The following is a 14171-nucleotide window of genomic DNA, read 5'->3' on the forward strand; positions in this document are numbered from 1 at the left end:
TCATAGCATGTCGAAAAAATTAACAAAAAGTCATAGTATAGCATGTCGGTAAAAGTCATAAAAAAGTCATAGCATGTCGAAAAAAATAACAAAAAGTCATAGTATAGCATATTAGAAAAAAGTCATAAAAAAGTCATAGCATGTCGAAAAAAATAACAAAAAGTCATAGTATAGCATATTAGAAAAAAGTCATAAAAAAGTCATAGCATGTTGAAAAAAATAACAAAAAGTCATAGTATAGCATGTTATAAAAAAGTCATAGCATGTCGAAAAAAATAACAAAAAGTCATAGTAGAAAAAAGTCATAAAAAAGTTATAGCATGTCGAAAAAAATAACAAAAAGTCATAGTATAGCATATTAGAAAAAAGTCATAAAAAAGTCATAGCATGTCGAAAAAAATAACAAAAAGTCATAGTATAGCATGTTAGAAAAAAGTCATAGCATGTCGAAAAAAATAACAAAAAGTCATAGTATAGCATGTTAGAAAAAAGTCATAAAAAAAGTCATGGTTGTCTCACTCATCCAAAAAAAAAACCCTGCTCGTGTGATGCACCGTGACAAGAGTCGTACAACAAAAAACGCCAACATTTTTAAAATGTTTTTAATTTATAGTTGGAAAATTACATCTTTACATGAGCCCATTCAGATGTTACAGGCGAAACAGGCATCTATGAGTAACCACAGGCACACTATGGGCAGACTCGTACTATACTAGATAGAGCCACATGGAAAAGGTGTGGCCTGTTAAATATTGTATTTTTAAACTTTATGAGCTTGAGGCAGTCCGCTTCACATAGTAAACAACCTGCATTTGGTCATTTTATGACACAGATGAGTCCAAAAGAAATAATATAAAAATGTATGGTAAGTTTCGGGGATTTTAAATATCTAACTTATGTACAGGTCATGGCTCATTTCAAACAGGGTTCCCATATTTCCTCCATGTCCAAATCCATCAACCAGCTCCCTGAAGTAGCACATTTGCTCTCCACACAACTTAGATCGTAGCAAAGCCAAACCACGTTGGAGCAGTGCCGTGACTCGACGATCACCGTGGAGTAAATGTGTAAACTCGAGGGCCAAAAGGATGTTGAATTAGGACGCGTGGACGCCAACGACAATCCTTAAACTGAGATGAACGTAGCAAAGGCGTTCACAGAATCATGAAAAAACTCTACTTCTCCATGTTTGTATCCCACGTGTTTAATAGGTATGAATACGATCTCGGAGCTCATCAGCCATCGGGACTAGATTTCTGTGGTTACGCTGTAGCCAGAGGATATCAGGCTACTACGCTGAGTTGAGCCACTACGGATCGTGTCACAAGTAGATCGTTAACAAGTTCATTTTAAACCGTACGCTGACCTGCTTTTAACCAACGCCTGCTCAAATATTATTAGTCGCTACCACTCAGACAACGAATGGAAACACAAAATCTTGATGAATACAGAATCTGTTGATATAGATTAGTATTAATACAACCTGCCTTCCTCGGTTGCCCAGACAGGTATTTGTGAAATGGTTCTGGTTTTGCACAAAGCAATGTTACTGTTTCAGTACATTTCATTATTCCTTTGCTGCAACAGTTACTGGTGAGGAAGGACAAGAATTAACTGGTAGCTAAACAATGGCAAACCAACTTCTTTGTCCCCAGGGATAAAAAGAGGAGTTCAAAGAAGGACTTCAAGAAATATTTATTTGATAAAATTCAAGACTTTCCAGGCTATTGGGAACCCTGTACACACAACCAAACAAGGACTGGATGCAGGGTGGTTACATTTTTCCAGGTTATGAATGTTTTTTATCTCAATGATCACTTGTGCATAATGGCCATTTAACAAAATAAGAAAAACAAAAAAAAGTGGGTGGGGGTGGGTGGGCGTTTGAGGAAAATGTGTTTCCATTATACAGGAGGTACGCCATCTATTAATCGTCTGTAAGGTCCTGAACAAAAAGGACCTCAGAGCGACTGAGTCCCGCCTCTTTCAGTGTGGGAGGGTTGGGCTGCTCTTCAGTCGGAAGGCAGGGCAAGACTCGACGAGGGAAATTTGTAATTATCTGAAACTTCTCTGGGCTTTCTTTCAAAGAGAAGAGGAAGTCGTATATTACCTGTGAAAGAAAAAAAATATGATTCAATGGTAGAGAAGAAATGTGATATTTGTGGCTGGACACGTGCTTTGACACTCATGGATTAATGTCCTGAAAACCACTGGATAAGACCGTCACCCAGGGGTGTACATGGTGTCATGATAACGTTGGTGCTCACCGTCAGAGACTGCCCAAAGAGGAATCGTCGCTCTACTCTTGTATCGTTGGGCAGCTTAAACACTATTTTGACACTTTCTGGATCGTCTGCAGGTGGCTCTGGGGGAAGACATTCTGACTTCCTCTCCTTCTCCTCTTCAAGTGTCTACAGTCACAACAAAATTAACCAACATTAATAAAAAAAATGTGTGTTGTGTCAGTGTGTAGTATTTGGCAGCATCTAGTGGTGATGTTTCAGACTGCAACTAGGGCTGGGCACTATGGACAAAATCTTCTATCCCGATTTATGTTGTAATTTCATATTTAAAAAAAACATGCATCACAATATACACATTTAAAATCATCACATGGTAAATCCTACTTACACACCTCATTATTAGAGAAAAAGTCTCACCTGCTGATTTCGATCTTTTGCCAAATGCATTTTTCTTTTTCTAATCTATAATTTCCCCACCATCCCAGAAAAGTCCCCAGAAAATATTACCATCCCAAAGTCAGTAACAGAAAGACATTTTGGAATTTTCACAACTTATATTATCATCATTTATAGATATTCGCTGCATAAAAACAACTAAATGTATTCAACTTTCTTGTTAAAAACGTAATTTTACAAGTTTACATTTGAACTTATCTTGATAACACTATGATTTACCATCAGCCAACACATTTTAACTGAATCGTACTTGAACGCTAGCCCTTTGTCCTACCGGCACACGCGCTGGTCACCATGAATAAATCACAATTACACTCTCAATTACATGACAGTCTCAATTAAATAGTTAGGTCTCCATGTATAGATCGGCATGTACAACAAACATGTAATAGAAAGTAAAACTCACTTGTCGTCTCCGCTCCTCAGCAAGAGCACTCTGTAGGACCTTCTCCTCCTCTGCCCTCACCTGCTCCTCCTCCTCACGTTTCTTTCTGTCCTTCTCTTGGTCTGCACGGAGGGAGGCGAGATAGGCCTCATCCTGCTGCTGCCTTAGCACCTGGGTCTGGTTCCTCTCCTCCCTGAAACCAAAAACAATGTTCTTGTAAACCGAGGTTTTTCTAGTACACTTGCCATTAAACAGATAAAGATTTAATGTAATTTGGGTTATTAGATTCGGAGGCAGCTAAAGACAATTAAGAGGCGGCTCCTTCTAACAAATGTCTTCCCACCTCCAGGTCTAGACAAGACTGACGGGGATCATCACTATCTGTTAACAAGCGTTCCACTTGGTGGATTTCTGTCATTTGTAACTTCAATCGTGGGATTAAACCGACCAAGTGTTGCTAAAACTGCCGGTTTCCAGATACCAGTATGATTAAGTGCCATTTTAAGAATTAAGTCTATTATGATGATTATTGGGATAATATTGAGAATGACAATTGTTTTGATCCCATGCCTAATCAAAGGTCAAGGTCACTGTGACCTCCTCTCTGTCCCGTTCTCATGATATCTCAGAAACACCTAGAGGGAATTTCACTCCATGTGGACTTGGACTGAACTGATTACATTTTAGTGGTCAAAGATTTTTTTTTGGCAATAACTCAAGAATTAATATGGCAATTATGAAATTTTCACACAAATTCCTAATACGATGAAAGGAAGACATTTGGGGAAGACGGATGCATCTGAAACATTCAACTTGACCGGTGAAGGACATACAAATGTCTAGTTTTTTACTACGGATCAAAGTAAAACATGAAACTAGAAATGACATTCACCAATGTAAATGGAGATGAGATGGCTCAAGCCAAGCAACGTATTGATTTCCAGTACCGTTCAAGGCGCTCCGACATCAGATGTGTTTGGTTGGCTTCCATGATGAAGGTGAGCTGATTGATGAGGTCCTCCGGCTGAATGAGACCCTCCAGCCTGCCAACCACCGTCATCTTTCGATCTTTTAGCATTATCATGGCCAGGAATGGGTAGGTGTTCTCTCGCAATGCTTGGGACACTGAAATACACCGAAATAATAGAAATGTAATTTCCCCGTAAGTAAAGGTAATCCACAGGACTCATTTATGCTTTTAATCATTTTCACCACACATATCTTCCATGCTCCTTGTATCAGAGTGATGACAGAAGTTTCAATGAAGAAACCTGGGACTATAAACCCAATAAAAGGACAATCAACAAAGATAAAGACAAGATATAGGACACTTGACCCACATTCACATACGGGTTTTAGTTTGTTTCACATCTCACTTTCATAGAGGAGGCACATATGATATGTTCCTACATGTGTGAGCGATACTTTAAATATTTTTTTATGATCAGAGCAGCCCATTCTACATATTCATTAACTGCAGACACATATTCATTAACTGCAGACACAAACATCGGTTATGGGTGTAATGGAAGGTTAAATAACAATATATTTGCATACCTCTGTAGCCCTCAGGCTTGCTGGTTGAGCATGCCCAAAAGAGCATTCGTGTGTTGAGGAAGGTTACAACCTCTTCTGTACATAACGTGGAGCTAGGAGGAGACAGATCAGTAGCGTGAAAAAAAAACATTTTATAAAAGGTAACACCTTAACACACACTGTATTAATATTTAACTTGACCTTATGTGCCTTCATAAAATGTGGCAAAGACCAATCAAATTGCAACTTGAGTAAAAACAAACTCAAGCAACTGTAAGACAACGTGACACGTAACACATTTTTGATGGCCGCCACTCGATGCAGGTAAGTAAGGCTTATAAGTATCATACCGGCAAAACTCGTCAGTGTCTTGATGATCCTCCCCATGAAGGTACACTAATAAGTAGCGGAGCTCACGTTTGGCATCATTCAGTGCCTAAATGTGAACAAAAGCAATGCAACATATTGCAATTTCACCTAGTCCACCAACTGAAATTGATTCAGAGCAGGGAAAAAAATGTGTTCACTGAACTCACCTGGCTGTATGTTCCCTGGTAAAATACAGGGTGTGACCGACCATACTTCTCCTCAAAACTATGAATGAAGGACACGACATCTCCAACAGGGTCTGTCACACGACCACGAGGATCTGGCCTGACGAACCGCAGGGCAAACCTTGAAGAAAATGCACATTGTGGTGATCAATTAACGTCCTCTATCCAGCAGCTCCAAGATTAAAGTCGATGTTTCATGCTTTAGTTACCTGAATATGTCCAGAAGTGTGTAATATGTAAATCTGAAAGGTAGCATTATCAAGTAGTAACTCCATCCTAGTAATCCCTGAAAGGAAGAATAAAAGCAGTCTATTACATTCAAATAGTAGAAAACAGGAAGAAAACAAAATTACAAGATGCTGTTAAAATACAATAAAAATGCTGAATGTTCTTCAATGACTGGCTTACAAGTAACAGTCATGGGAGAATGCAGCTGTGTCAAGCATTTGCAATAGATTTAAAAAATATTGTGAGAGAAATTCGATATAATTTGTGTGGTGAACATATTTACCTTCTATTCAGAGATTTCGTCTTAAAAGCATAAACATTTAAATGAAAAATATATAAACAGAACCTACCCTTGGTTGTGGCCTTGAGACAATGTAACTATATACTCTATGGTCTGCTGTATTGACCTGTAATGGTCTGGATGGTGGAGGGTTAAACACACTGGGCACTCCTTCCTGCTCATTAAGTCTGTCTTGTACTGCAGCCTGAAACAGATGCATCCTATTAGAGTAAATGTCTTCAATAAACCTCCCAAAAAAGACAGATTAAACAAAGCTATCGATAGATATGCACACAATGAAATAAGATGATAATCTTCTTGTAGTTGCAGTTTGATACATATGTTAAGCGACAAAGAGACACAGTACTGACAGGTTTTGGTCATCGAAACAGCAGAAAAATGAGCAGTAATGTTGTCAAGTGATAGTGATTTTATGCAAATAAATAAACAACACACCAACTTTTCAAGCTGTGGGCAAGTTCACTATTGTTATGAGTTGGAACCTAGCTGGTCTGCTTAACAAAATAACATTAACTTGAACTACATACATACATACATGGGATTTAACCTCTGCTTTTAAACCTTCCTTAGCATTAGGAGCGGTGTGCTGCTGTAAAGCACCCGGGAGCAGTGTCTCCCTCAACGACACGTTGACATATAGACAGAAGGAGCTGCGGATCGAACCACCAACCTTTATGACGACCCCGCTCTTCCCACTGAGCCACTGTTGGGCCACGTTATCATTACCCCCGTAATTACCCAATAACACTTTACAGTGATATGGAGCTACAAATTGTTATAAAGCATGGTTGTATTTGTGATATTCATGGAAGCAAATCAGGCCTCAATTATTTGTCTCAAACACAGCTTAACCATGTCTTGTGATACATCCGTTTTGATAACAGGACTTGTGATATCTGAAAACTGAACAATGTCGCCCACTTCGTAGTAACATAACGAGGTAGTGTTGTGAATCCCCATTCAGCCGCCTATAAAAATACCATAAGATGTTTGGCTCTTCCTTAATTTGAACAGAACTTACCTCTATGTTCCAATTATGCTGTTCTAATGTTCGACGACATTGGTCCATTGATTCCAAACCAGTGAGGTCCTGTTAGACATGGATAGAAAGTCAGTCTGGAGGCTTCGTGTTGATAAGAAAAGGCATGTTTGTGTATAATCGATGATTGTTTTCCTACAAATCCATACAGGCTGTGTTTGCTGAGTCAAATCCAAGGTAGCAAAGTTAGCAAGCATCATTCAAAACTAAACTGGCGCCGTTGAGCAAAAGACTAAAAAAATGAAACCGAAATTAACGTCAACATGCACACAGAGAAAAGGAGGTTCAGCGTTAACCCAAGCGTTAGCTAGCGTTAGCTCCTCCTAAAAATACCAGTTGTAACGTTAGCCTAAGATACAGTCAGAATAGGCTAACGTTGCAAATGAATAGGGGGGTGGGGAGAGATGCATCCCTCGATCTGTCACACAAGCAACACTTTCATTTAGCATATCTTAAAACGAGTGTGTCGCTGAGAAACTTAGGTGACAGCTCAATCATGACCGCTGTGCTAACGTTAACTCAGCAAGTCATAAAGTACGGAGCGTCAGTGGACACGCAACGTAACCGTTAGCCAAGTTAACATGAAGTCAAATATAATTTGCATTAAAAACACACAGCACGGGTGATGTTGGTTCATCAGATGTGGATTTGGAGTCACATATAACACATGTTAAGCTGTTTGCGTCCACCCATGGCCCTCAAAAGTCTGCTAACTTGTTAGCTAGCGTTGCTAACGTTAGCTAGCGTTGCTAACGTTAGCTCTGACTCAAGTTGACGTTAGAGGAGGGGGGCTGGGGGGGATAAGTTGACTGCGCAAAAAGCGTTTAAAATGGGCTCAGTTCCACCTATTCACAGTGACTCGGCGTCAACGACGGTGCATTAAAACGTGGGGTTTCATGTGGACACGCGTTAGAGTGGAATTTAAGCTGTCTACCTGAAATTGGAGGAGTTTTTCTGTCTGCGCCTGGGATAATTCTGGTTCCTCTGGCGCCGCCATCTTACCTCGCCAATCATCTAGCAAGGCGTTAACAACGTCGACTGTCTTTTCCTGATGCTGGCTGGTGCGCTCACCATCTCTACGGGGCTACCGCCCCCTAGCGCTCTGGATGTATAAATACAGATCACCACAACACCGAAACGCGATTAATATTACAGGGAAATTGTTAAAGTGACTGTAACACACTATGTACACACTAGTGAAGGGGATATTTTTTTAATAAAAGGGTTAAAACGTGATTATATCACCTTGCAGTATTGTGAAAGGCATTTGTCCCTTTTTTATGACAATGTATATGGAACCAGGGGCGTCAGCATTTGATATGTGGGGGGGTCCTGTTTAGCCTAACCCCAACCCCAACCCTAATTTTCACATTCCTGCTTATATCTCGGGGACGGAGGGTCGTGGAGACTTGGGAGTGGGTGACGTCTGACCTAAGTCGACCCTTCTGAACACACCAGTTTTTAGCTCGTGTCTCTACGACTTACCTTTCTGGAGATACAGCCAAAATAGAAAAAGGAAGTAACCCTAACTCCAACTCAACCCCAACCATAACCCTAACCCCAGTTTTCACATTTCTGCTTATATCTCAGGAACGGAGGGTCGTAGAGCAACAGCCCTTTTAGCTGACATTTCTTCTATCGTAGGAAAAACAGACAAACCATACACTCATTTTTTACTAAAATGTATTTATTTGTCCATTTGTGGTTGGACTTCCTCCAACTTTATCCAACTGAAAAAGAAAATCCACTGAAATGTGTAAATGTAAAAGTTAAGCTTGTAAGAACATTCCCTCAGGTTGAATTGCCAGAAAGGTTGTGTACACTTGACAAAGATGACAAGCTAGGAACATTTAATTTTCATATTCTTAAACATTCTGTAAAATAAAAAGCAAACATTGCATTGATACAGTAGGATCAGGAAATAATCACTTTCCCAGCACACTGCAGAATTTGTATGTCCTAATTTCAAGTGTTGAGCCAACCAACATCACTTTTTCCCCTCTACCATAATGATGTGGTACCCAAACTTTGTCTTGACGGGAGGGTCTGTGTAGACTGGTTTATCCATGGAGCTGACAGATAGGGCAAATGCTGCTTCTTGGAAAGGTCCAACCATGGAGCCTCGCGTCATCCAACCTAGATCGCCCTGTCATGAACAGAACAATCATGGAAAAAAACACAAAGTGACAAGACACATGAGCAATAAAACAATGACATATTTTAACAATTGGGAGCATTTGCGATGTTAAAACGTTGTTGTACAACGACGATTCCAACATATGAAATGCTCTTACTCCTTGTCTCGCTTTGTCTTCACTGTATTGTGATGCAACTTCACTGAAACGGACTCCGGCCTTCAGTTTCTCCATGGCCTCCATGCATTTTCCATGTTTTTCACAGAGGATGTGTCGAACCTGGGGGGAAAAAGCACGGATCATGAAGGCGGGGTTTAGACGCCAAGGAATAAACAGCAGATTGGAGGCAGTAAAGAACCTTACATGCTTTTCGACACTAGCACCCGCTTTTCTTTGAGCTGTTTATGCAGTCATAATGCTCATTTTTCCAGTAATAGTCTAGAGATGTAATACAATGCTTGAGGACATACTGTAGCTCTGACTTTGACAAAATAAATATTTTACTCCCCCCCCCCCATAATTGCCAGTTGGAATCCCACGCCAGGACTTAATTAACAACAGAGGAAAAAAATGGGGGTGAACGACTGAAAATATGTATTCAATAGCGACTTCTGTAGAAGTCTTCATTGAGTCACCCCTTACTTTACTCATCGATGATGCCCAAGTTCATAATCTGGTCACTCAACCACACATTTAGTGACAATCCCCTTCCAGCGAACTCATCCAAAAGTGGCATTGAGTTAGGAGGAAGGGAGGAAGACAATCATCGTTTGGTGTGTAATTAAAAAAAAGCCCTGTGATGTCACATTTGATTGTTTGTGTCATTAACGTTTACCTTCACAGCAGTGCCTCCCTTGGGTGTCTTCTCTTTTTTGTCCCCGTCTGCGCTTCCCGAAGCTGCTGCTGCTATACATGACGACACAGAAAACATCATTAAAAACCGCAACACACACCAGCGTTGTAGCGAGCAATATGACAGTGTTGAACCAGCTGCATCATCACGTTTGCCACAGGCTAGTTCATGTAGCTGGCTTTAAGCTAACAGCTCACCACACGTAACTAACAATATATAGATAATGGCCGACTAACCTTTACCGCCCTTGCCACCCTTTCCCTTTGGTGGCATTTTAAATTGGCGTTTACTGAAATTCAAGTTATACAGGAAAAGTTAAAAGCACCACAACACGCGCTCATGCTATGTTGTGATCAACATGCGCAGTAAGTTACTGCGCAGACGGTTCGTGTTTCTTCTTCGTTAACTATTTTATTGGCAGATTGCAGCCACTGGACGCCCATACCGCCACCTAGTGTAATGTAGGTACCTGAGCGCAACCATACAAAATAAAATAGGGTAAAGTATACTGTATGTGCCTAAATATATTATGTTGAATTAAAATAAAAGGAAAATGGACCCATATAACCAATGTCGCTTTCCTTTAATGCATTACTTCCAACATAAATTTACTCTAAATATTTACCAACTTTTTAATGTCAGTAAAATGTTTTTATTTATTGGATTATTTAAGAGGCACCTTTTATTAATTCATCAGCAACATGCAAATTAAACGCTGCTGTAAATGTGAGTCAAAGGCTATTTTACATCTGAAGTCCCTGGACAGATGTTAAAGTAATACTAAAATACAGTTTTATACAATATGTATATACAGTAAATATATATATATCATCATGTTGCCCATCAAAAGACTGTTATGAAGATCTTTTCATTTGTTTGAATAAAGCTACAACGACTTGGAAACTATATTTCTAAAAGTATGGTTTGTGATTTAGCTCAAGAATCAATGAGAGAAATTAGGGGTTGTTTTGGTGCTTTATTATAAACTTTAAAAAAAAGCTGAGTGGGTTGAGTTGCATCACACATTTCTTTATATATATATATATATATATATATATATATATATATATAGTGGGTTGAGTTGCATCACACATTTCTTTATATATATATATGTGTGTGTGTGTGCGTGTATGTGTGTGTGTGTGTGTGTGTGTGTGTGTGTGTGTGTGTGTGTGTGTGTGTGTGTGTATGTGTGAATAATAACTAAACACAGAGGCGTTCAACTTCCTGTCCGTTTACGCGGTTACCGTGGCAACGAGACTACACAAACGCTCCGTTGCGCAGGTCTTTTAACGTCGAAATGCTGTTATTAGGGACTTGAAACGACCCCCAAACAACATGGAGAAGTACGAGAACGTGCTGTGTTTGGGCAGGGGGGGGATGTCGGACGTGTTCCTGATGAGGCACGTGGAGGACGAGAGCCTGCACGCGGTGAAGAGGATCAAAGTGGACGACGCGAAGGCGGCGAGAAGCCAGAAAGCGATCCTGCGCGAGGCCGAGATCATTCGGGGGCTGCAGCACCCCCACGTGGTGCGCTGCAGCGGCGCCTTCGTGGACCCCGACGGCTTTGTTTACATCGTGATGACCTACTGCGACGGTGGGACGCTGGACGACAAAGTGAAAGAGAGGAAACCCGCGGAGTTTTTCGCAGAGGACACCGTGACCGGATGGTTCGCGCAGGTCGCCGCGGCCCTGACTTACATCCACGCGGCTAAAATACTGCACAGGGACGTGAAAACCTCGAACGCGTTGCTAACGAAGCGAGGCGTGGTGCAGCTGGGGGACTTTGGGATATCCAAAGTGATGACAGACACGGCGGACATGTCCTCCACGTGCGTCGGGACGCCCAGCTACCTCAGCCCCGAGCTGTGCCGGGACGTCCCGTACAGCTCCAAGTCGGACATCTGGGCACTCGGCTGCCTGCTGTATGAGATCTGCGCCCTCAGAGCTCCGTTTGCAGCCTCAAACCTCCTGAGTCTGTTCCACAAGATCTCCAATGGGGAGTACGATCCGGTGCCCGGCATCTACTCCGACGGGATCGCCTCTTTGATCCAAAGGATGCTCCGTCTTGAGCCAGAAAACAGGCCAACCGCCGCATGCGTACTCGCCTGTGCCTGTGTGCGGGACCACCTCGAGTCCGTCAAACACACGCAAAGTGGAGGGCAAAACACGGAAGCAAAACACCCAGATGTTGTCAGTGGGCGGAGGGGGAAGGAAGACGACGCGGAGGGGGTCAGTTCCGGTGATGCGGCGGAGGAACACCGTGATGCACCGTGCGTAGGCGGGCCAAACCACGCCGACGCCAACTATCCCGAGGACTTCGATGAAGATGAGAGTTCGTCCTCTCTCGAAGACCTCAGTGAGCACGCGGGGTCGCCCATGGACAGTTCTGCTGAGCCTATTGGTAATGTAGAAATGTGTCAAAAGTACTCAAGTAGGAGTACAAATACGTGTGTTCAGAAAGTAGTACTGATTAAACTTCTTAACTCAAGTGAAAGTGAAAAGGTAAATGCTCTGAAATGTTCTCAAAGTATTAAGTAAAACGTTTCACTATGAAGGACATTTCTACTGGCTGTATTTTCATTTGCAAATCCACTGAATCATATTAATAAGATAAAATAAATAATAAAATACATAAATAAATAGATAATTCTCCTCAAATGCATTAAAACAAGTCTGTTTTGAGGATGTAGAAAGTAGAAAGTACATAAATTTGTTTTAAAATGTAGGACGTAAAAGTAAAAACAAATACTCGAAGTACAGATACCTGAAAAATCTACAAAGTATTTGTACTTTGTTACTTCCCAGCTCTGTAGAAATGTAAAGTGAACATGCCTCATCACCGATGGAAGAAGCAGTCAGTTTAGTTAAGTAGAAGTACTCCTAACACAGTGTACAAATACCCATGACATTCATTCAAGATCCTACTTAAGCAAAAGTGTCAGAAAAATCACAAGTTCTATATGGAGTTATATTATTATTGATGACTAATGCAGGTATAATTACAGTTATACCTGGTCGAGGTGGAGCTTGTTTTAACCATGAAAGTCATTTTTACCTCTTTTTTTTTTAAATTAATCTTAATGGACCAATTTGTGCTCACAATTTGAGATTTCTAATTTATATGGGTTTGTTTTTTTCAAAGCCTTAGCCTTCAACCCCTCTTTCTCAGAAGAAGTTGAGTACGCCGACGACTTTGAGGAAGCGGATGTGGAAGAAGAATACGAGGACGGAGCAGCTTCAGTTCACGCCGCTGCTCCTCAGCACGACGATTCAGTCGAGGAGTTTCAGCTCTGTGATTCTGGAGGATTAACCATCACGCTGAAAGCACTGAAGGAAAAGGACTAAACATTGGGACTAGAATGTGAAAAAATAAAAGAACCGCAGCAGCTGAACTGTAAAATATCTGACAAGTGCCTTGTTCGTGAAGTGTTCTATGCAATTTCTGTTTAAAAAAAAATATGTGAGACACCATAGGGCTGAGATAAGATGTTTTATCTGCTCGATGATGTTGAAAAGACTTTTCTGATTACCTTTATAAGGAGTGGCAGTAATGATGAATCAATAAAATGAGATTAGATTATCCTAAAGGTTTGAATCTTATATTCAAGCTTGTGCAGTATTTTGAATCACTAATATATTTTATTTCGGCAGAAAAAAATAGTAGAGGCGAGGATTTCTTAACTTATAAACTATACATCACATTACTTTCGAAAACATAAAGAAGCAACAGCTGGAGTGTCTAATTGTGATAAACAACATACAACGTATCCCAGGGTCCCATTATCTGATCTAAATGTTTGTTATCAGTGATTTTTGATTCCGTTATGACACATTTTATTTTTGATTTGCATGCAGCTATGACTTCAAAGGAAGTATGTGGTATTTGCAGATAACATTTTTTTTTTTTTTTTTTTTTGAAAGCCCCTAAAAATACGACGGAATTAATGCAAAAGAATGAGAAACAAATTTAGAAACTGAAATACAAACACTGGACAAAATAAAAATGAATATGAATCATTCTTTTCCATTTCTGTTTTGTGGATTTGCATGTCATGCGATTTGTGCTTACCGTAAGAGCTTAAGGTAAGTTGATTTTGTCACACACAAACGCTGCCCAGTACAACTTGATGTATTTATAAATCCATCCCGATGGGCCTGGGATCGAACCGGTTGTACCTGATCCTCCCGTCTCACATTGTTATGAAGGGAAAGCCTCGTTCTTGTTATGTGGAGATAAAAACAAGGGAAATCTGCTGAGATCTCACGACTGATTAATAGAATATTCACTCACGAAGCCATGAAGTGCTCCGTATGGAAGGACTGGCATTCATGGGGGTCATCATTTTAGTCTCATTTTCTGGTTTCTTTTTTGTCCCGGTTCAAAGGCAAATAGTTATCAATGACAGGACATACTAGTTAACGTTTGAACTCCTCATGC

General features: G+C 40.6%; 3 protein-coding genes across 7 annotated transcripts; 1 reads left to right on the plus strand and 2 right to left on the minus strand.

Annotated features, from left to right (window-relative positions):
* Positions 1-584: 584 nt before the first annotated feature.
* On the minus strand, positions 585-7756 carry faf2 (Fas associated factor family member 2). The gene is made up of 11 exons (XM_084009643.1): positions 7677-7756; positions 6725-6793; positions 5753-5887; positions 5384-5460; positions 5157-5295; positions 4971-5056; positions 4642-4733; positions 4032-4209; positions 3106-3277; positions 2268-2411; positions 585-2110 (listed from the first exon to the last, which is right to left on the minus strand). Exons 1-11 carry the CDS (start codon positions 7737-7739, stop codon positions 1928-1930), a joined length of 1338 nt encoding a protein of 445 aa, XP_083865769.1. The 5' UTR covers positions 7740-7756; the 3' UTR covers positions 585-1927.
* A 660-nt stretch (positions 7757-8416) lies between these two features.
* On the minus strand, positions 8417-10116 carry pin4 (protein (peptidylprolyl cis/trans isomerase) NIMA-interacting, 4 (parvulin)). Of its 3 annotated transcripts, none has more exons than XM_084009656.1 (4): positions 9967-10116; positions 9713-9780; positions 9037-9156; positions 8417-8888 (listed from the first exon to the last, which is right to left on the minus strand). In XM_084009656.1, the coding sequence occupies exons 1-4, from the start codon at positions 10001-10003 to the stop codon at positions 8730-8732; spliced, it is 384 nt and encodes a 127-aa protein (XP_083865782.1). In that variant the 5' UTR covers positions 10004-10116; the 3' UTR covers positions 8417-8729. The 3 variants fall into 3 exon arrangements, with proteins under 3 accessions (XP_083865782.1, XP_083865781.1, XP_083865783.1); XM_084009655.1 differs by having other exon boundaries at positions 9713-9783; positions 9967-10090; XM_084009657.1 differs by having other exon boundaries at positions 9713-9777; positions 9967-10040.
* Positions 10117-10899: 783 nt separating this feature from the next.
* On the plus strand, positions 10900-13177 carry nek12 (NIMA-related kinase 12). 3 transcript variants are annotated; one of them, XM_084009648.1, is made up of 2 exons: positions 10900-12134; positions 12876-13177. In XM_084009648.1, the coding sequence occupies exons 1-2, from the start codon at positions 11069-11071 to the stop codon at positions 13076-13078; spliced, it is 1269 nt and encodes a 422-aa protein (XP_083865774.1). In that variant the 5' UTR covers positions 10900-11068; the 3' UTR covers positions 13079-13177. The 3 variants fall into 3 exon arrangements, with proteins under 3 accessions (XP_083865774.1, XP_083865775.1, XP_083865776.1); XM_084009649.1 differs by having other exon boundaries at positions 12903-13177; XM_084009650.1 differs by having other exon boundaries at positions 12906-13177.
* The last annotated feature ends 994 nt before the right edge of the window (positions 13178-14171 follow it).

Source organism: Eutrigla gurnardus, assembly GCF_963514095.1.
Source record: "Eutrigla gurnardus genome assembly, chromosome: 5".
NCBI classification, from domain to species: Eukaryota; Metazoa; Chordata; class Actinopteri; order Perciformes; family Triglidae; genus Eutrigla; species Eutrigla gurnardus.